The sequence below is a fragment of the Cyprinus carpio genome, chromosome B21, assembly GCF_018340385.1.
Source record: "Cyprinus carpio isolate SPL01 chromosome B21, ASM1834038v1, whole genome shotgun sequence".
Lineage (NCBI taxonomy): Eukaryota > Metazoa > Chordata > Actinopteri > Cypriniformes > Cyprinidae > Cyprinus > Cyprinus carpio.
This window is the reverse complement of record NC_056617.1, coordinates 14,118,485-14,141,025: the sequence shown is the minus strand read 5'-3', so window position 1 is coordinate 14,141,025 and position 22,541 is coordinate 14,118,485. Positions and strand designations below refer to the sequence as shown.

Genomic DNA, 22,541 nt, shown 5'->3' with positions numbered 1-22,541 from the left:
ATTTTATCAGTGAAGAAATTCATAAAGTCATTACTATTTAACTGTGAGGGAATATTTAGATCGGGTGGCGTCTGGTTATTTGTTAATCTAGCCACTGTGCTAAATAAAAACCTTGGATTGTTTTGGTTGTTTTCTTTGAGTTTGTGGATATGCTCGGCCCTGGCAGTTTTTAGAGCCTGTCTATAGCTGGACATACTGTTTTTCCACGCAATTCTAAAAACTTCCAAGTTAGTTTTTCTCCATTTGCGCTCAAGACTACGAGTTTCTTTCTTGAGAGCGTGGGTATTACTGTTGTACCATGGCACAGTACGTTTTTCTCTAACCTTTTTCAATTTGATGGGGGCAACAGCTTCTAATGTATTAGAGAAGATAGTGCCCATATTGCCAGTCATTTTGTCTAGTTCATGTGTATTTATGGGTACACAGAGCAGTTGAGATAAATCAGGCAGGTTATTTGCGAATCTGTCTTTGGTGGCTGGAACAATAGTTCTGCCCGGACGATAACGCGAAGCTATATAGTTATTATTATTAACACGCAGAATGCACGATACAAGGAAATGGTCAGTAACATCATCACTTTGAGGTACGATATCTATGTCAGTAATATCGATTCCATGCGATATAATTAAGTCTAGCGTATGATTAAAACGATGAGTGGGCCCGGTGACATTTTGCTTTACTCCAAAACAGTTTAATAAGTTAGTAAACGCAAGTCCTAATGCATCATTTGTATTATCAATATGAATGTTAAAATCTCCGAAAATTAGCGCTTTATCAGCGGTAACCAACAGGTCTGAGAGGAAATCTCCAAATTCTTTTAGGAATTCTGTATATGGCCCTGGTGGTCTATACACAGTAGCCAGAGAAAGAGATACGATAGATTTCTTTTGCATTTCTGACAGTGTAACATTAAGCATAAGTATTTCAAATGATTTAAACCTGTATCCTGTTTTCTGGGTAACACTAAGAATATCACTATATATTGCTGCAACACCTCCCCCACGACCAGTCTGACGGGGCTCATGTTTATAACAGTAGTTTGATGGAGTAGACTCATTTAGACCAATATAATCATTTGGTTTTAGCCAGGTTTCAGTCAAGCAGAATACATCAAAACTATTATCTGTGATCATTTCATTTACAATAACTGCTTTGGGTGTGAGTGATCTAATGTTTATGAGCCCAAACTTTAAAAATTGTTTTTGTTCATTTATTTTACGTTTTTCTGGTTTAATCACGATAAGTTTTTTCTAGATCCTACATTAAATTTATATTTTGACCTCACTACTCGGGGAACAGACACAGTCTTAATAGATTGGACAGCGCAAGTACTTCTATTTAAGTGGGTAGAACAAAAGCCATCATAGCAGTTATTTGAGAATTGGCTTACTAGTCAAATGGAGCGTAGAGTCCTGGAGATGTTGTCCGACAGCAGTCCTGCTCCGACTCTGCTGGGGTGCAGGCCATCAGCGCGAAAAAGCCTAGGTCGCTCCCAGAAAAGATTCCAATTATTAACAAAGAGCAGTTTCTGTTCTTTACACCATGACAATAACCATTCATTTAAAGCAGAAAGTCTACTGAACCTTTCGTGTCCTCGTCGATACGTGGGCAGCGGTCCTGACACGATGATCGTCGCCGCGGGCGTCGTGCTGCGAACCATCAGGCTCCTGAAGTCCCTCTTCAGCATCTCCGTCTGCCGCTGCGTGGTGTCGTTAACCCCGGCGTGAAGCACGACCGCTCTGGGGCTCTCGTCGGCCTTCAGGATCGCGGGTATCTGCGCAGAAACATCGAGAACACGAGCACCAACAGTGAGTGTCCACTTTACCTTCGGCTAACATAGCACAGACGTGTCGGACGATGGAGTCTCCGACGATCACAGCGTCGCGTTCCGTCTCGCGGAGGGGAGAGAAGCGGTTCCGTGTGGAGATCTCGAAGACCGGAGGGGGAGAAGTCGTCGCCCGGGGCCTGGCTCGCGTCCTCCGCTGCGGATGCACCCAGGGTCCGTGGTGTCCCGGCGCCGGCGTGAAGGACATCTGGGCAGATCCCGTTCTGGGTGCACCGGGCCTGTGCAGAGAAACACATGGGGTGGAGGTGGTGGAACTGTTAGCAGCGCGCTGTATACTTACCCTGGACTTGTGAGCGTCAGCCCGGGAGGTGTCCAGCACGGCTCTCCGCTCTCTCAGCTGGGACTGCCTCTGCTCCAGGACCCGAATCTGCTTCTCCACGGCCTCCAGCTCGAGCTGCACCGAATGCAGCTCGAACGTGTCGTCACCTGCACTCAAAGGTAGACAAACATCCGCCATTAAAGCAAGTAACAGTGAGTAAAGCAATTGTAATGTGTGTGAACAGAGTATTAGCGATGCACGCGGGTTTAGCGACAACCACGCTGGTGATGCTAATGGGCTATAAGCTACTAGCGGACTAGGGAAATCAAAATAAAACTAGTGATAACAAGGCGCTCTGATTGTTTTTGTTGTAGAATACGATAGAGGATATATTCACACGTTATAGAAACAAAAATGATGGTGTATAAAATAGATTTCAACAATAAAAAAAATAGAAGATAGAGAATAACGTGACGGAGCTCAAACTAGAGGCATACGACAGCAACAAACAGGACCTTGGTAAGTCATCTGTCTGTCATGTGAATTGTACCTATGCACATATTGTGATGCCATGTCAAAATGTGTCATTGCTGTCAGGGTGTTAGGCCAGGTCCGGTGGGAGACATGGAGGTCCGCAAACCCCAAAATTCTACCGCTGTTTGTGTGAGGTGAGGCTATTTTACCTTTAGTTTAAGATATGTGTTGATGTGGTTAATATGTATGCAGTTAATATGCTGCAATTTTTTTTTTTTTTTTTTTTTTTACATCTTTTCACTTCAACATTTTCAGAAGTTCTCTCTACAAAGCACTGGACGGGGAAATGCCAGATCTTGCCACATTGAGAGTGGCAGAAGTATATAGGGACTTTCCCCCTTTGCTTGCACCTCTGGTGACCACCATGGGCATGTCAGCGGAAGTCCCATTAGTTCAGTCAGCTTTTGGGGCTGTCCAGGCCGGGAGTGTGCTGTCATTTCAGCAAAAACCACCAGAAATGCGAGAAATCATCAACATCCCAGACGCCCCTGCCCAACCTTCCCTTCCCATCCAAAGCTATAGGCTTGAGCCAACCACATGTGCCTATGTGTTATCAGAGGAGGAACATGTATATATGAAATCGCTACAGGTGTCATTCCACATGGCCCACAGCATTGAAGCTGCAACACGGGAGCAGAGCTCATGCCAGGAATGGCATCGACTGAGAAAGATGCGAGTTACGTCTACACGCTTTCACGAGGCATGCCATGTTCGCTGTCATACATCAGCTGAAAATCTGGCACACAGAATTCTGAGGGGGACTGTCATGACGAAGGACATGAGGAGAGGAATCGATATGGAGCCAGTTGCCGTGACAGAGTACTGCAGTTTAAAAAATGTCAACTATTCACCCTGCGGGTTCATTATACACCCTGATGCTCCATGGCTGGGATGCTCCCCCGATGGAGTCGTGTTTGATCCTTCTGAAAATCCACCATTCGGCCTGCTGGAAATTAAATGCCCCAACATCAAGAGTTACGTTGATTGTCCCTACCTGAAAATGTCTGGTGGCTCTTTGCAGCTTAGGAGGCAGCACAAGTACTATTGGCAAGTACAAGGTCAGATCCTCCTAACAGGTCTGGAGTGGTGCGATTTCGTGGTATGTGCGCAGGAGGACATGCTTGTTGAGCGCATACACAAAAATGTAGATGTAATGCGTACCATTAGAGACAGAGGAGATCTTTTTTTTACCACTACCTACTGAAGTGTTTGTGTGTTTAAGTCATTTCAGATTTTGCTTCATTTAATGACTGTGTTAAGTGTGAGTGTGGCCACATACCACTGGTGGTCCATTCAATTACACTGAAATTATTATACAGCATTATATTTATTGTATTATTCATAGTTATTTACACTAAACAATATTTACATACATACACATACACTATATTTATACAATATATACACAATATAATATATATATACCTATCTATTATATTACAGTATATATACACTATCTTTATACAGCATTATATATATTATATATACATATATTTCATTTGGCTATGCCTGATATATATATATATATATATATACATACATACATACACACACACACTATATTTATACAATATGTACCTATGTATATACATATATCTTTAGATTCTTATTGTTTTTTGTGTTATGTATTATGAAATTATAATAAAATATGTATAAGGAAACACTGTCTTAGTTTTGTCTGTTGATCAGAGGTATGAATACAGAACAGAGTGTGAAATCCATAGTATTTACAAAAGTATATGTACAATATTTATACAAACCTTAGCACATCATCAAGGATGAGAGTTTTTAGACTCAATGGCTCCATGCTTTGACAAGTGGTCCACATTGGTAGTTCACAAGCAAACATGCCACTGTGAACAGTTGGTTTATGCTACCAAAAATGGACAAGGGGATGACTGTGTCAAACAACTTATGCTCTTTAACGCGACGGATAAGACGTACAACATGTACCCTGAGCCTAGCCACAGACTGAGTATGTGCCACTTCATCAGCTGACATTTGTTTTCCATTGGTCAGGAAAACAGGCTGGTGGATTTTACATGGCACTAGGCTATCAATTAAGAAGCCCTTATCCACCATGATGGCCATGTCAGGGGTAAGAAGGTTAGTGATCCCTGACTGTTTGAACAGCTCCCGGTCACTAATAGACCCTGCATACAGTGCAGAAACAAATGTTATTGCACCATGAGGTGCCATTCCTACTAAAGCTTTGAAGGTGCAGTGAGACTTGTAATTTGAAAAGACCTCACTTTGTAGTAGAAAAGAGGAAGGTGTTTGGCAGCGGATCTCTGTACAATCCAGGATAACCTGTGTGTCTCGAAATTGATGGAATTCTTCTGGCAGATGGGCTCGTAATTTCTCTTTTGGCATCCAAATGCACACTGACCCCAGGACAAAGTACAGGAAGTTGGCCCAGGTTGTTATGATGCGGCTTACAGTGGTCTGGTGTACTTGAAACCGATGACCAAGGTCCTTTTGCTTGAGGCCCAAAGCAAGATGCATCAAGAACAGGAAGAACTCGTCTATTGCAGGAAGTGCCCAAGTGTTTCCAGGCTCCTTGAAGACTTTGGAGTTGGTGACACGAATCATCCTGTGAGTTGCCGGTTCAATCAGTTCCCAGAAGGCCATCAGGTGGTTTAATGTTGCAAATCTGTCAAGAAAGAAACATGCATTGGTTCTCACATGGTATAAAATAATTATAAATAGCTTTGTAGTAAGTTTAAAGTTTAGGAAATAGGAATGCTGAACTACAAGTAACTGATACAACAATCTTGCAATACTGAGTCATGACAATTATGGAATTTGGTATGTATAATTTAACTCTGGTTGCTGTTGAAGACAACAGCTGCTGTTCATACTTATAATTATGTTAGTCTACGTTGTTGTTATTATTTTGGTCAGTGTAGCCTACTTTTAGGCTGCCTAGGCTACGTGTAGCTAGCGTATACAACTCCAATCATATTTATCAGAAACGTGGACAAGTGTTTTCAGGACAATGGCAATGCTATTACAAATGCTTACCACAGGCAATATAATCTTACCTTGTATAAAAGCGTATGTCCTCATCGGACCCAGCAAATCTCTTGAGACCAAAGCGGTGTATGATCTTTGTTTGCTTCAACTGCTTCCATACATCTTCTAGCTCCCTTTTTATCTCCTCGTTTTCATGTAGAACCATGTCCACAGCTGCAGCTTTGGGAACTGAACAATAATCATGTCCAGTCGTCTCGAAATCAAAGTCCATATCTTCTTGGTCTACATCCGAGTCAGGATCAGGGGTCAGCGGTCTCTCTCGACGTTCCCAAACACTCAACCTCGGCGGCTGCTCCTGGTAATGGTTCCACTCAAACAGTGTAGGGAAAACACCTTTTTTCAGACGTTTCAGACGAGCCCCTTCCATAAAGTCATCAGGTCTGAAATGAAAACCTTTTTCTCCATGGTTAAGCTGCCAAAAACTATATATAAGAACAACCAGAAATGTTTATCGCTGTTAAGGTTCACGCCATACACTGGTTATCGCATACGGAACCGGAAACTGTTAGCCCAGTAGAGAGTTTAGTCGGAAATACGTCACAATCCCCGCTGCATAGAGCCTATAGAGGTAATGAACAGCAATACATCACGCAGTGACATTCCATGCCTCGCATTTAGTATAATATACATAAAACCATTTAAATTACATTTTTTTCAGAACATAACATTAAAATTGGTTCAATGTTGTATCATTTTTCTCGAACTGCATTTAAAGCCCTGTGTTGTTTCGAGCCGTTTGTTCCAGCTTCAGCGGCTTTCAGTCAGTGCGTGGTCACAGCGTCCAGAGTGGCGTCCAATCATACAGCAGAAATATGCGACAACAGCCAATCAGCATGCAGCTTTAAACGTTCACGTCAGAGAACAAAGTCAATTTCCTATAGCACTTTGCAAAGAAAACTCGACAAGGACGACAAAAGTGGAAGCCGCCACGAAAGTGAAACTAACCTCGATTTATTCTTCAAAAATTATGAAATTGTCGACAAAAAGGTAGCACGAATTCAGTTATATGGAAGTGGTTTGGTTATTTGAAAAGCGACCAGGCACAGATTAAAACGATCTGTAAAATATGCATAGGTGTGATTGCCCCCCCCAATAGAGGTAATGAACAGCAATATATCACGCACTGACATTCCATGCCTCGCATTTAGAACTGATTCACATGAGATTTGCAATTCTTGATGCCCTTGAATCGAATCTTTTCGGAATCAATTTACTGTTCTTACCCCTCCCGCCGCAGCTGTAGTTTGAATTTGCGCGGGCGCGCTGACAGGATAGCTTGTGTTCTGCAGTTAGGGGCAACTGACTAACATCGTTCCGTAATTTCTGATAGATTTACCTCAGACAAAGGTAAGTGTAAATACATAAAACCATTTTGAAAAACATGTTTACAAGAACATAACTTTGAACGTTGTTTGATGTTGTAATATATATATTTTTTATATCTGTATTTCTAGCATGAAGTTGTTTCGAGCCGTTTATCAACTCTTCAGTTGCGCGCTGATTTTCCTATAGATCTACAACATACTAAGATAATTACACAAAAATAAAAACAATATTAAATTAAAAAAAAAAAAAAAAAATAAATTTGTTTCAGAACATAACATTAAAATTGGTTCAATGTTGTATCATTTTTCTCGAACTGTATTTAAAGCCCGGTGTTGTTTCGAGCCGTTTGTTTCAGCTTCAGCGGCCTTCAGTCAGTGCGTGGTCACAGCGTCCAGAGTGATTTATATAGAAGTAAGGAAGAATTTACAGAAACATTTTTAAATAAGCTATTTACCAACCCAGATAGCAAACTGACTCCGCAACGGATGCGCCCCAGAGGTATCACAAGCTCCGGAACGGATCCACGAAATGCGTCCGGAACGGAGTCTACTTGCACAGCCCAGCGGATCCGGAACAGATAAGGATTGTGGATCCAGATCAGATCCTGAGAGATTTACCTCAGAGTGTTTATATAGAAGTAAGGAAGAATTTACAGAAACATTTTTAAATAAGCTATTTACCAACCCAGATAGCAAACTGACTCCGCAACGGATCCGCCCCACAATAAATTGCACCAAAAACATTTTTTTATTTAATGGAAAATAAGACTTTACAACATTAAGAAGAGTAAATATTTGAGCAACATTCTTTTGTTAACAGTTGTACTGCTTAATTTTTTTTTTTTTTTTTTTTTTTTTTTGTAGAAACTGGATTTTTTTTTTATATATTCTTTGAATAGAAAAATATAAACAAATAGATTCTTGAATAGAAAACAAAAACAATAAAAAACATTTATCTAAAATAGTAACCTTGTACCTTTATTTTATTGTAACTGTTGCTATTTTAAATTAATACTTCAAAACACTTAAGTTAACAATGAAACTCTGAAAAACTCTACTGTTGGGTGCTCACAGTGGGACGGTTCCTTGAGCTTCCCCTATCAGCTGCCAGGCTGAACCACCGTATTGTGTGTTTTGTAATTTCATCATCAGTGGCGGCACGTGATAGATGGCTCTTTCTCACAGCACCTGTAATACACAAGCAGATTTTCATTAAAAAAATTCATTCACACCAGTTTTTTTTTTTTTTTTTAAAGGATACACATAACCACTGCCTTTAAAACAAAAGTGTAACAACCTGACATTTATTAGGCACACTATGTAACTTTTGGCGCGCTAGCGTAGGGCTGTGCCGATAAACGATATTATATTGAATTGCGATAAAATATATGTTGATAATGACGAGAAGCCCTAGGCATTTTTACTCGATATGGATTAATATAAGAGCCAATCATACAGCAGAAATATGCGACAACAGCCAATCAGCATGCAGCTTTAAACGTTCACGTCAAAGAACAAAGTCAATTTCCTATAGCACTTTGCAAAGAAAACTCGACAAGGACGACAAAAATGAGTGGAAGCCGCCACGAAAGTGAAACTAACCTCGATTTATTATTCAAAAATTATGAAATTGTCGACAAAAAGGTAGCACGAATTCAGTTATATGGAAGTGGTTTGGTTATTTGAAAAGCGACCAGGCGCAGATTAAAACGATCTGTAAAATATGCATAGGTGTGATTGGCAAAGGACAAAAAACCATACGGTGCACTTACGGCGACCCCCCCCCCCCCACACACACACACAGTGACATTTTTCAATTCAATTCAATTCAAGTTTATTTGTATAGCGCTTTTTACGATACAAATCATTACAAAGCAACTTGACAAGAAAATTAAGTTTCTACAATATTTAGTAGTAGCTTATCAGTGATGACAGTCAGTTTATGTGCATACGGCAGAAATGTTCAGAAAAATCAATAAAAGACGTAAACAAACAGACGATTAACACTATTAACAGCAATTATGCAATTAAACTTATAGCAAAATGTGGTAGTTCTGTATGTTGTCTCTAGGTTAGCATCATCTGAGGTCCTCTGAGGGGTTGGCATCATCTCTTCTCAGGTGTTTTCTGGATCCAGACTGGAGCTTGTGTAAATCCTAGTTACCACGGGATGTAAATCCCGTGGCAAAGCAGAGAAACAAATAGAGACATAATTAGCGTAGCTGCTGTTCCAGCCAAGTAAAATTAATTAGATTAACCCAAGCTAAAGAATAATAATGCACATTTGATCAGATATAACTGCAGTCCAAAATTATGAGATGCATTATTTGAATGCTTGGCCAAAGAGGTGTGTTTTTAATCTAGATTTAAACAGAGAAAGTGTGTCTGAACCCCGAACATTATCAGGAAGGCTATTCCAGAGTTTGGGAGCCAAATGCGAAAAAGCTCTACCTCCTTTAGTGGACTTTGCTATCCTAGGTACTATCAAAAGTCCAGCGTTTTGTGACCTTAGGGAGCGTGATGGATTGTAGCGTGGTAGAAGACTAGTTAGGTACGCAGGAGCTAAGCCATTAAGGGCCTTATAAGTAAGTAATAATATTTTGTAACTGATACGGAACTTAATAGGTAGCCAGTGCAGAGACTGTAGTATTGGGGTAATATGATCATATTTTCTTGACCTGGTAAGGACTCTAGCCGCTGCATTTTGGACTACCTGTAGCTTGTTTATTGAGGATGCAGGACAACCAGCTAGCAGTGCATTACAATAGTCCAGTCTAGAGGTCATGAACGCATGAACTAGCTTTTCTGCATCAGAAACAGGTAACATGTTTCGTAGCTTGGCAATGTTTCTAAGATGGAAGAATGCTGTTTTTGTAACATGGGAAATATGATTTTTGTGATTTTTATGTCAGTGACATAATTTATATACATTTAATGAAAAAATTGCAAACAGTGCAAAACTGTTTCTTGGCAGTAGTGTTGTCACGGTACCAAAATTTCAGTAATCAGTACCGATACCAGTAAAAATCAACGGTTCTCTGTACCAATTTCAGTACCAAAGCAAAACACAAAAACATAAATAAAAAAATTGACTATACTTTCATTTAATTCAAACTGTGTACATATTTAATTTTAAAGGGCTTTGAAAACATTTTAGAGTTATTCAGTGAAGAATAACATTAAGTTAGATAAAAAAAACAAAAAAAAAAACAGAACTGCTTTTCTGACTGATATGACACAATGTTAACTATTTGTTCATTCTCTAAAACGCATATTTTAGATTCATAATTCATTTAAAAGCCTCTTGTGTGTAAAAAATAGTAAATAGCATCATGTCCTCTTGTTTTTTTAACTTAATAAAAGTTATAGGAGCATTAAATAGTTAATAAAGAAACTTCATTCTAATGCTCATTATATTTATAGTAGTTATAATTCATTATACGATTAACTACTCTAATAACAGCATTCATTTCAATCCAACATTCAAATTAAAATATTTAATAATATTCATAACAGAAGCGGTGTTTTCCACAGCCTTCCACTCTATTTTTGGCGGCATATATATGCAAATTCATTTTCTGCCAGCAGGAGGCGCTTGTAGAGTGCGAGAGAGGTTTCCTCAGTAACGGCTGTAATCAAATAAGCGCCCCTTTCCTTAATTCCTCCTTTTGATGTAGTCATGTCTCAGTGCTTTTCTGAAGAGAGTGCATCTGCGCACCTTTCGGATAGCGCATCAAGAACCGGGTTGACCGGGCGCTCGGTACCACCGGTACTTAAAAAAAACCTGGTACCGTAATGTTTTAATTTTTTTAGTACCGACTTGGTACCGAAGTACCGGGTCTTTTGACAACACTACTTGGCAGCAAGCTTTTTCAATGCTTTCAGCCGCAGCTTTTGATAAGTCAGAATACGATTCCATAGGTTATATTTCAGCACGAATTTCGCGAATGGACAGTGACTCTTAAGTAGCACGTAGAACGTGTTCATGTCAAGTAAATTTTTTGGGAAAAGCACGTGGAATTGCGGTGAACGTTTGTAACCTTGCACATAGAGAGCGCTCTTCAGAGCTAAGACACATCGTTATCGGGAAACTCGACTCAGATCAGTTTTAAGCATTCATCAAAGTGAATCGGTTCAAAGGAGTCATTAGTTCGCAAATCGGACATGTCATTAGTGGACAGATATGGTCATATGCTCCGCACATATAACGTTACTCCCAAATATATTTTTAGGTCGCACAGATTACATTTCAGGAGCATATCCGACAAAAATGTTGGCAATTTCGAGTGTTGTAGAAGCTGCTTAGCTTTCTAGCTAGAAGTAAGCAATAGCCAACATGGCGTTACTTTGCTAAGTTAGCCCAGAATCGTTTAACATTAATGTTATGGAATCATGACGAAATGATCAATAGATTGGTTAAATTTTACTAGACCTGCATATAAAAATGAAAGACAATATATTGGATTTGATCATCTGAATCATCCGTGTTCACGGTCTTCGTCAGTCAACTGAAGCTGTTCACGTGAGTAGATGGTTGGGTGTGTGCGCATTCATAACGGTGCGCGTACACTTTGAACTTCAATCGTGACAAATGATGGGACTACTTGCGGAGTGACATGACGACATGAATCAGAAGCACAAAAACATTGACAGCGGTGAGCGGTCATTATGTTTACCGATACCAGACCCATCGCAACCGCCCCCCCAGCCCCCCCCCTTTATTTTATTTTATTATTTTTTTTGCATGATTTACGAGAGCATCATTTTCAGGTCGGAAAAGGGAAAAGCCGGATTTCCAGATTTTTCCGGAAGAATCACACCCCTGAATATGTCATCGGACGGTGAAAAACAAGACTGGCAACACAATCAACCTATTCCATCACAGTGCTTCCCACACATACCCTGCGTCTCAATCTGCTCCCTAGCTTCCTAAGTCGTGAATCAGTATAGCATGTAAATGAATGTGGCCGACTCCCTGATCTGTGCCCTGACTAGCCTACTGAACTTGGGAGCTGATTGAGACGCACCCATAGACTTTACTTGGGTGGGTCGCCCAGGTATATTATCGGCCGCCCAAGTATATTTGGAGACACATTTATGCTTTTATTACTTTTATCCTCTCAGACTTTTGTATCCGCCCAAGATAATGAAACCATCCGCGATTGATTAACTAGTGGAAAATCTCCCCTCGCCCTACGTGTTTCGTACCTGCTCGTTATGTGTGCGTCAAAACTGTTTACTCCTTCTGACATTCCCACGTGCGCTGCAGAGATGCGGTGGATATTTCACAAAGAGCGTTGCATGTTGCAATGTCAAAAGGCGGCGCTGTTGTGCGTTCTACATGCTCACGCAACAGCGCTTCAGGCTGCTTCAAAGTGATTCTCAATTAATGATTAACAATTGCTAATGAACTGGAGTTTATGAATTATGACAATGTCTACTTTATGGCCTTTATATAAAATGTTTTAGATGGTTGTAAGAATCTTAAGGATCAGCCTGCAATTGTGTAGACATTTCAAAATAGTCCCAGTGTATTTCGGGCTTGTTTATATTTAAAAGTCACACACTAAGTTGGTAAGTTGTCTTATTTTTTTAAGGCCAAATGTGTAATCTGTTTTTGTTAATAAACTATACTTTAAAATTTAATTAATAAACCCTCAAATTTTTGTGGCTTCAGTCATAGCTGGCAGCATTAACAGTTTATATATCAAAATATATATCGTTATCGATCGATATGGGAAAAAATTATTGAGATTACATTTTTGCCATATCGCCCAACCCTACTCTAGCGGTTAATAAACAGAACTTCATGCATCTTGCGGAAGAACATTATAGCCTGAGCTACTTCTCTTTGTTTATGTCTATGACGAGTCATGCAGATACTGGAAATATTTATTACATTTACTTACACAGGAGGAACTTCTTGGACTCCATCTGGTTGAATGCTTTTTTCCCATTCACACCCTTCCAGTTGATCCTCCTCCCAACGTCATCATGGAACATGCAGGGAAGGATGTTCCATGTGACACGTTTTGTGTCATGGCCCCCAACAGTTACAAGGGAAGAAATCTAAAATGTAACAAAAATCCTGTCAATTTCTTATATATTAAAGGGTTAGTTCACCCAAAAATGAAAATTCTGTCATTAATTACTCACCCTCATGTTGTTCTACACCCGTAAGGCCTTCATTCAACTTCGGAACACAAATTAAGATATTTTGATTAAATCCGATGGCATAGTGAGGCCTGCATTCAAAGCAATGACATTTCCTCTCTCAAGATCCATAAAGGTACTAAAAACATTTAATGTGAGTTCAGTGGTTCTACCTAAATATTATAAAAGCAACGAGAATTATTGTGCACCAAAAAACAAAACGACTTTTCAACAATATAGTGATGGGCTAATTTCAAAACACTGCTTCGGATCTTTACAAATTGAATCAGTAACTCGGATCTCCTATCAAACGGCTAAACTGCTGAAATCACGTGACATTGGTGCTCCGAGTCACTGATTCGATTCGTAAAGCTCCGAAGCTGTGTTTTGAAATCGGCCCATCACTATATTGTAGGAAAGTCATTATTTTGGTTTTTTGGCGCACAAAAAGTGTTCTTGTCGCTTTATAATATTAAGATTGAACCACTGAACTCACATGAACTGTTTTAAATATGTTTTTAGTACCTTTATAGATCTTGAGAGAGGAAATGTCATTTCTTTTAATGCAGGCCTCACTGAGCCATAGGATTTAATCAAAATATCTTAATTTGTGTTCGAAGATCAACCAAGGTCTTACGGGTGTAGAACGACATAAGGGGGATAGATGAATGACATTTTTATTTTTGGGTGAACTAACACTTTAACAGAGGGAAATAAATGTCCCCTGTGCCATATATTTGATGTTTAGTGTATATAACAGTATATATATTGACAGTTTTGGGAAAACTGCACTCAAAAATACATCTGGTACAGTTTGCCCAAATTGCTTAATGGGACCATCTGGTAGTGTAACCTTAAGGCTTGTGCACACCAGGGTGATTATTGTGTGCATTTATCGCCAATGTTTAATGCCTCGTGACAAAACAAAGGGCGCTAATGTGAGTGTGCACACCAACGCGCAAAACGGCAGGCGTAAGTTTCTGCTGAAGTTACAGTAAAACACGACTTGGTGACGCTCAAGAAGAGGAATCAGTCGATAGATTTCCCCATGTTCTCCTCTTCTCTTAACTATGGGATGTATCCAATATCTGCGTCTTTTCTGTCGTCTTTCCTCATTCAACAGAATAATAATTTCTTCATCGCTGGAGCTGCTTGTCAGCAGACAGACAAGGGACTCTGAGCTAAGTGGTACAAATAACAGCAGGTTTATTAAACAACGATTGAGACAACACAGGCGAGAGGACAGTCCAGGTAAGTGGGTGGGGAGGGGAAAAGTCTTGCGTGGCTTATCTGAGTCTGATAGTGTCTTTGTGTTTCCCAGAGGATCCGGAGGGAGCTGAGGAGCGTGGAGACAGTGGAGAACATCAACTGGGGAGAACTAGGACGTATCACAGGAACAACAGGTAAGTGGGTCAGGCGAAACAACATTGTAAGGTTGAGACCAGACAGTGAGTGAACAGAAGGAGTGCAGGTATATAGTGCAGGCTGTAAAGTGTAAAGATGCGCATTGCCACCTTGTGTACCAGGGTATTTCTATTTTTCAAAAAGCCCCTCTACTGTCAGGGAGTGAATTTGCACATCGCCAGTGAAAATTGCTTGGGTATGAACACAAAGACGCGCTGAAAAACGTCATCAAAAATGCTTGCGATAAGCTTGCGCGATAACCGTCCTGGTGTGCACGAGGCTTTAGGCTTTGTGCCAAAATTAGGGTTTGCTCCCTTCGTAACTACACCTTTAAATCAGACCCATAAAAAGGGGAACATTTGCACTACACTACTGTGTAATGCTAAGAGAGAGGTGATAGCTATCCAGGTTCATTTAAGAGCAAACCTAAAACTGCTCAATGTACACAGCAAAATATCCAGTGTTGTTTAGTGTTGTTTTTATGGTGTTAATTTATCAGTGTTAAAAAGTGTTGATTCTGGTGTTGATTTGAATGGCATTAACACTTGCAGTGTAAATCAGTGGTCAGAGTCAGTGTAATTACAGCGAGTTAACATAACTGACACTGGTGACGAGTTGATCCAATTTCCGGTCCTTGCACATTATTTCCTTTATTAATAACGGACGACCAACAAGAAGAGAACACAGTTCAAAAACATATAAAATATTATAAAAACACAAAAAGACCAACAATCATCATGTTTAGTTTATGTTTCTAACGATTTAGAATAATATTAGTACGTTTCTCAACATTGCCAGAGTGCTAACATTATTTCTTTTCAGATAACGGGACAGACCACCGACAGGTTCTCGAGGCCATTTAGCTGCACCATTTGTTAGCTAGCAAATTGAGGTAAGAATGGCAGTGTTTTTTAGTTAGCAGTTTTAAATGTAAGTGTTCTTATTTTAGAATCTGGGGAAGATAACATAATTTCTGTGATTTGTGTAACTGTTTAATGAGTTAAATTAACACAGCCTCCATATCCCCCTTCCTGGGGCTCACGTTTGTGTTGCCAAAAGACATTGTAATGCATTTTTGTCTCCAATATTTTAGTATAACTGTGCATTGTTCCACAAATAATCACTGGCTGTTTAAGTGAGCAGCAATCAGTAACCGCTTTTTTTATACGTGGAACTTGAACGCACAGCTTTGGATGGTCCAAGGAATTTAAATATATTGCGGTTACTCTCATCTGCAAAGTAAAAGGCAGCAGAGATAAATCATCAGATAATAAAGCAAGAAGCGTTTTGCTGAACTGCCAGCATATGATTAACTAATTAGAATTCGCTCATGCAATGAAACACATGTTTAACGTGCACGCGCTTCATCTGCAATAGTAGATGCATTAACTTACAATTAATTTGCTGTAATTTCACTTTAATGTAACGTTAAGATTTGTTGGGTGACAAATGGAGCTTCTGACAAGCGGCTCTGTGAATTTTCTTTAACATTAACAACGTCATAATTTGCATTTTTCTTGACCAACAGTTTTCGTCATGTTCATCAAGGAGTGAAGAAATTAGTAAAACTGCACAGCGATATTACATTCCAAGACTTTCTCACCGAAGGTAAGCTACAAATCTTGTGCTACTGCCTAGAATTGTATTTAGTCATATAGGAACTATGCTTGAGGTATAGGGATTGTGTATGTTAATACTTTACAATAAGGTTTCATTTGTTAACATAAATGTGCAAACTAACAATGACTAACTTTAGTATTAGTTAATAAAAAGTATAACTTTGTTAATTTTAGTTCATAGTGCATTCATGTTAACAGATACAACTTTTGATTTTTAAAATGTATAAGGAAAAGTTGAGATGAACATTAAGATTATTAAATGCTGTAGAAGTATTGTGCATTCTTAGTCCATGTTAACTAATGAAACCCTGTTGTAAAGCAACAGATGTCAGCTTGTTAATATTGTCAGTCACATGACAGAAATTCATGGGTAAGACTTAAGTGTACAGAAGCAAGAAATACACACAGCTGTCTCGATTGGTGTAGAAAACAATATTAAGTTTAGCATTAACTGTATTTTCTTTTTTTTACATTGAAGGAGGATTCCCACCCGCCATTATTTCTCTCTGTCCTATCCTGAGAGACCCGTTTTCAACAAAGGGCTATGTAAGAATCTTTTGTTGATGTACTTGTAACACAAACGTTTTGTGCTCCTTTTTTGTGGCATAATTACTAAGTTCGACTCATTTGCACATTCATGATGTCTTAGTCCTAAAACAACAACACTATCCATTTTGGTGGTAAAGGATTTTTTTGTTTCTCTGCTTTGCCACGGGATTAACATCCCGTGGTAACTAGGATTTACACAAGCTCCAGTCTGGATCCAGAACATCTGAGAAGAGATGATGCCAGCCCCTCAGAGGACCTCAGATGATGCTAACCCAGAGACAACATACAGAACTACCACATTTTGCTATAAGTTTGATTGCATAATTGCTGTTAATAGTGTTAATCGTCTGTTTGTTTACGTCTTTTTATTGATTTTTCTGAACATTTCTGCCATATGCACATGAACTGACAGTCACCACTGATAAGCTACTACTAAATATTGTAGAAACTTAATTTTCTGTAAAGTTGCTTTGTAATGATTTGTATCGTAAAAAGCGCTATACAAATAAACTTGAATTGAAAGGATGAAAAAGTAACCTTAGAAATCTTGTAATATGCTTTGTCATTAGATAAATCAGGACTTTGCTCTGCTGTCCAATGCTGAAACATCCAACAAGCTTCTTGAGAGGTGGGAGACTGCATTCAAGCAAAAGATCTTCAATGAAGCCCAGTCTCTTACTTCAACAGCAGAAATTGGTGTCTTCTCAATGCAGCAGGTGGACAAGGATCTGAAAATGGTTGGCATTATTTGTGAGGATGTCAAAATTTCATATTTGCTCTGGTTGCTTGTTGTTGTGAGCACTAAATGTTTTTTTTTTGTTTTCCTAAATCGCCCACAACCCCCTAAACATCTACTCATTCAGATTGGGACAGTGACATGTCATCTGTCTAGCTGCAGTTGCATCTCCTGCTCCAGGGAGGAAGAAGACCAAGATCAGTCCAACAGAGGCTGTTGACAGACTTGTGCATTTCCATATGGTAAAACTAACAATACAGTTGCAAAGTCATTGTGAATGTTTAAATGCAGTGGTTTTCAATCATATGGTGCTTGGGATTCACCCTCTGCACATTTTTCCAGACACTGGCATAATCTGTCTAAATGTTCCTTTTGGACTCGCTAACTGATTCTGTGTGTTCAATTTTATTATATTGACCTACAGCTCTCGAATGTGCATGTACAACTCTGTGTTCTAATGAAGTCAGTCAGGCACATAGCTTGGTTTGGCTGAGGGTGTATCAGCAAATTTAATAAAATAAAAAAAAGAAACATTTTTGGGGGGTGGTGAGGAAATTCATTTAATGACGTATTACTTTCACTGTATTGCAAAGTGATATCAACTGGGTTTTTTTTGGCACGTATTGGGTTAAGGTGTGTTATATAGATGTTTTATTATGCATTTAGCGTTTCACATTGTAATAAGTGGGGTTTTTTTCTGGTTTTATAAAATTTAATTTATTTCTTTGTGCTTTTTTTTAGTCCTGCACCAGTATTGAAGGCCATCTCAGTGGGAGGGAGGGCCACCAGCCATTCCTGCTGCGATCAGGAAGGATTGAGGGCAGGATCGACCACTTGCGTCGTTGTGGACAAGCGCATCATCCCTTTGCGTTGGAACCAGCACCATGAGTACCTTTGAACTTTTTCAAGTTTACTATTTCTTCAACCTGTCCTACGTGGAAGCCGTGGTGTCAAGTGTCAACAGCTTGAAGTTCTACAGTCCTTTTGATCTGCAGTGTTTATATGGGTGAGATGATGGTTAATATATTGTACCTTCTTTTGTGTTGGTGTAATTGTTACATCTGTGTTAAAAATAAAATTTCAAATTGATACAGCGTGTTGACTTTTTTTTTTTTTTTTTACAATGCACACAGTTATTTTTAGTCGAATACAGATTACACTTAATTTCCTTAATCAGGGTTTGTATATTAGTGTGGAAATAACACGTCTCTTGGTGTTAAAATTATTGACACACCTAGTGTAGTTTCAACACTAACTTGGTGTAAATGAGGGGGAGGGAAAACAATGGTGTTAATGTTGAACACTTACAGTGTTGTTTTTACTCTATGCAAGTGTAAAAAAAAAAAATATGTAACACTATTTAAAGTGTTAGTTTAACTATATTTAGTGTGGACCTATATAAACCCCGAAAAAGTGTTAATTTTCTCACTGTGTCTACTTTAACACTTTCAAATTTGCTGTGTACAGCACAAGTTATTTAATAGACATTCTGAGTTATGTCTATAAAAATGATTTAATATGACTTTCTGATTGGCTGAAAGACCATTAAACATTTCTAAAATGGCTGATAAAGATTTGTTTATCACATTAAAAATAATCAACACAGCATGCATTTTTCACTCCCTAAGATTAGGATGCACTGTAAAAAAAATAATAAATGCTAGAATGTAATGTACATTTTCAGTGTAATGAGATTAAAAAAAAAAAAAAAAAAAAAAAACTCACCACACTAAACTTTATTTGATTATTTGCGTGATTTCTGAGCCACTCCTCAAAATTCTCCACTTCCTCCATTGATGTCTACTGGGTTGTCAGGCATTTCCATGTCTTGGCCTGCTGGGTTCAACTTGCTAGTCAAATAATTTACTTTAACAATTATTTGCTCCTGCTGGTGTTTAATTAATTCCAATAAACTCATAATGTGGAATTCTGCAACTGTAAAAAAATAAAAATAAAAATTTTAGAATATATAAATTTCATTCTGCATTGGACAACTCATTAAGGCATACATTCTACTTAACAGATAGAAAGAGAAAGTTATTATTTTTTTTTTTTAAAAGAGGCCTCAAAGAATTGAATTTAGGGTTTTATTCACATATAAACATTGATCAGTGAAAAAATTTAAGCTCAACCGAACCTGCTTAATGCGTGAGAACAAACCTCTTGAGGAAGCTCAAATGTGCTGTGTAACACACGGGAATGAACGTCATTGGTTCTTAAGGGAAGCTCAAGCATGCTGCGCAACATGAAAATGAACCTCATTGGTTCTTGCTGCAGCTCAAATGTGATGCGTAACACGAGAATGAACCTCATTGTTTCTTGCTTAAGTTTAAACGTGCTGTATAACATGAGAATGAAATCTATTGAGATTTTCTACTTAAAAGTATCATTCAGCCAGTCTGTGTTCCTTCACAATTTATCTTCTCAGCGATGAACTGTAATAAATCCAAACATGGATTTCAACTATACAGGTCCTTCTCAAAAAATTAGCATATTGTGATAAAAGTTCATTATTTTCCATAATGTAATGATAAAAATTAAGCTTTCATATATTTTAGATTCATTGCACACCAACTGAAATATTTCAGGTCTTTTATTGTTTTAATACTGATGATTTTGGCATACAGCTCATGAAAACCCAAAATTCCTATCTCAAAAAAAATAGCATATCATGAGAAGGTTCTCTAAACGAGCTATTAACCTAATCATCTGAATCAACTAATTAACTCTAAACACCTGCAAAAGATTCCTGAGGCTTTTAAAACTTTTCATTACTCAAAACCGCAATCATGGGTAAGACTGCCGACCTGACTGCTGTTCAGAAGGCCATCATTGACACCCTCAAGCGAGAGGGTAAGACACAGAAAGAAATTTCTGAACCAATAGGCTGTTCCCAGAGTCCTGTATCAAGGCACTTCAGTGGGAAGTCTGTGGGAAGGAAAAAATGTGGCAAAAAACGCTGCACAACGAGAAGAGGTGACCGGACCCTGAGGAAGATTGTGGAGAAGGACCGATTCCAGACCTTGGGGGACCTGCGGAAGCAGTGGACTGAGTCTGGAGTAGAAACATCCAGAGCCACCGTGCACAGGCGTGTGCTTTTGAACCAGAAACAGCGGCAGAAGCGCCTGACCTGGGCTACAGAGAAGCAGCACTGGACTGTTGCTCAGTGGTCCAAAGTACTTTTTTCGGATGAAAGCAAATTTTGCATGTCATTCGGAAATCAAGGAGCCAGAGTCTGGAGGAAGACTGGGGAGAAGGAAATGCCAAAATGCCTGAAGTCCAGTGTCAAGTACCCACAGTCAGTGATGGTCTGGGGTGCCATGTCAGCTGCTGGTGTTGGTCCACTGTGTTTTATCAAGGGCAGGGTCAATGCAGCTAGCTATCAGGAGATTTTGGAGCACATCATGCTTCCATCTGCTGAAAAGCTTTATGGAGATGAAGATTTCGTTTTTCAGCACGACCTGGCACCTGCTCACTGTGCCAAAACCACTGGTAAATGGTTTACTGACCATGGTATTACTGTGCTCAATTGGCCTGCCAACTCTCCTGACCTGAACCCCATAGAGAATCTGTGGGATATTGTGAAGAGAAAGTTGAGAGACGCAAGACCCAACACTCTGGATGAACTTAAGGCCGCTATCGAAGCATCCTGGGCCTCCATAACACCTCAGCAGTGCCACAAGCTGATTGCCTCCATGCCACGCCGCATTGAAGCAGTCATTTCTGCAAAAGGATTCCCGACCAAGTATTGAGTGCATAAACTGAACATAATTATTTGAAGGTTGACTTTTTTTGTATTAAAAAACACTTTTACTTTTATTGGTCGGATGAAATATGCTAATTTTTTTGAGATTTTTTGGAATTTTGGGTTTTCATGAGCTGTATGCCAAAATCATCAGTATTAAAACAATAAAAGACCTGAAATATTTCAGTTGGTGTGCAATGAATCTAAAATATATGAAAGTTTAATTTTTATCATTACATTATGGAAAATAATTAACTTTTTCACAATATGCAAATTTTTTGAGAAGGACCTGTATTGTTTGCGATTGTGGTTGCTGAATAAATGGGCTTATATAAAGTATTTTTTTGCTGTTATTTTATATATTGCTGTTATCATTTATATCATTAAAAATTATTGGTATTAATATTAGGGATTTCACTGTATTAAATTTTGCAGTAAGTTTCTTTTTGTTTTACCAGTTTTGGTAATGTAGCGTGTTAATTTATATGATAAATAGCCTATAATAAATCAGCACACTAGATGAGGTAAAATAAACCATGGGTACAATTCAACATTCTCTTGATTTGTGCTTTTAGGTGAAAGTGCAATAATTCTGATGAAATGTAAAAATACATTTCTCAAATAATAACAATTATAATTTTGAGCTAAATAATTGTGACTATTTTTTTTTTTGCTCAAAGGTTTTCATTGACTAAAACTAGATTAAAATGCCCTGATGTTTAGTCAACTAAAAATGACTAAACCAAAATAGGATAAGGTTGACTAAATATGATAAAAGCTAAAAAGTAAATTTGACAGGACTAAGACTACAATTAAAAAATAGTTGACAAAATAAACACTATTTGAGCCTTATATCTGATAAGGTATTGCTCACCAGAGCAGGCGATACTGTCTGATCCACATCTTCCCCCCCGCCAGGTTGGTCTGTAGACCTTTCTTGTAGAAGGGGTTTGCTCTTCTGCTGGTGTCTGTGCACAGTGAGGTGGTGAAGTGAGTGGAGGAGGAGCAGCTGTGCCGCTACTTGGGATAAAAGGCGGTGTTGATATAACAGGAGCTGGTGGAGAGATAACAGGAGCTGGTGGTTCGGTTAAGAGTTTTGGCTGCGTGTGTAGGCATGGGCCGATTACTGGTTTCAAGGTATACTGCGATTTGAAAATGTCACGGTTTCAAAACCACTAATAATTTCTATTATACCGTTCCTGCGGTATACGCTGTTTTCCATGTCTCCTCAATGACTGAAAGAGTAGGAATCCATCAGGCTGAGTGCAGTGTGGAGAATGACACTGACCCCAACTCCTCCTGTTGGTGCGAGCGAGCGGTCAGTCACTTGTGTTT

The 22,541-nt window shown here is 39.0% G+C and overlaps 1 protein-coding gene and 2 long non-coding RNA genes across 5 annotated transcripts in view; all 3 read left to right on the top strand.

The window, feature by feature from the left end:
* The window catches only part of LOC122141295, a 35,718-nt gene extending 13,421 nt beyond the window's left edge, over positions 1 to 22,297 (top strand). For all 3 annotated transcript variants that reach the window (XR_006157676.1, XR_006157677.1, XR_006157675.1), the window contains exons 5-7: positions 14,277 to 14,404; positions 14,475 to 14,556; positions 22,125 to 22,297. This is a non-coding gene — a long non-coding RNA (uncharacterized LOC122141295). The remainder of the gene's footprint in view (positions 1 to 14,276; positions 14,405 to 14,474; positions 14,557 to 22,124) is intronic.
* Positions 2,589 to 4,081, top strand: LOC109062983. The gene is made up of 2 exons (XM_042748292.1): positions 2,589 to 2,773; positions 2,895 to 4,081. The coding sequence occupies exons 1-2, from the start codon at positions 2,685 to 2,687 to the stop codon at positions 3,841 to 3,843; spliced, it is 1,038 nt and encodes a 345-aa protein (XP_042604226.1). The 5' UTR covers positions 2,589 to 2,684; the 3' UTR covers positions 3,844 to 4,081.
* Positions 17,183 to 18,550, top strand: LOC122141296. Its single transcript, XR_006157678.1, has 3 exons — positions 17,183 to 17,462; positions 17,589 to 17,703; positions 18,203 to 18,550. It is a non-coding gene; the product is annotated as an uncharacterized LOC122141296 (long non-coding RNA).
* Positions 22,298 to 22,541: the final 244 nt, after the last annotated feature.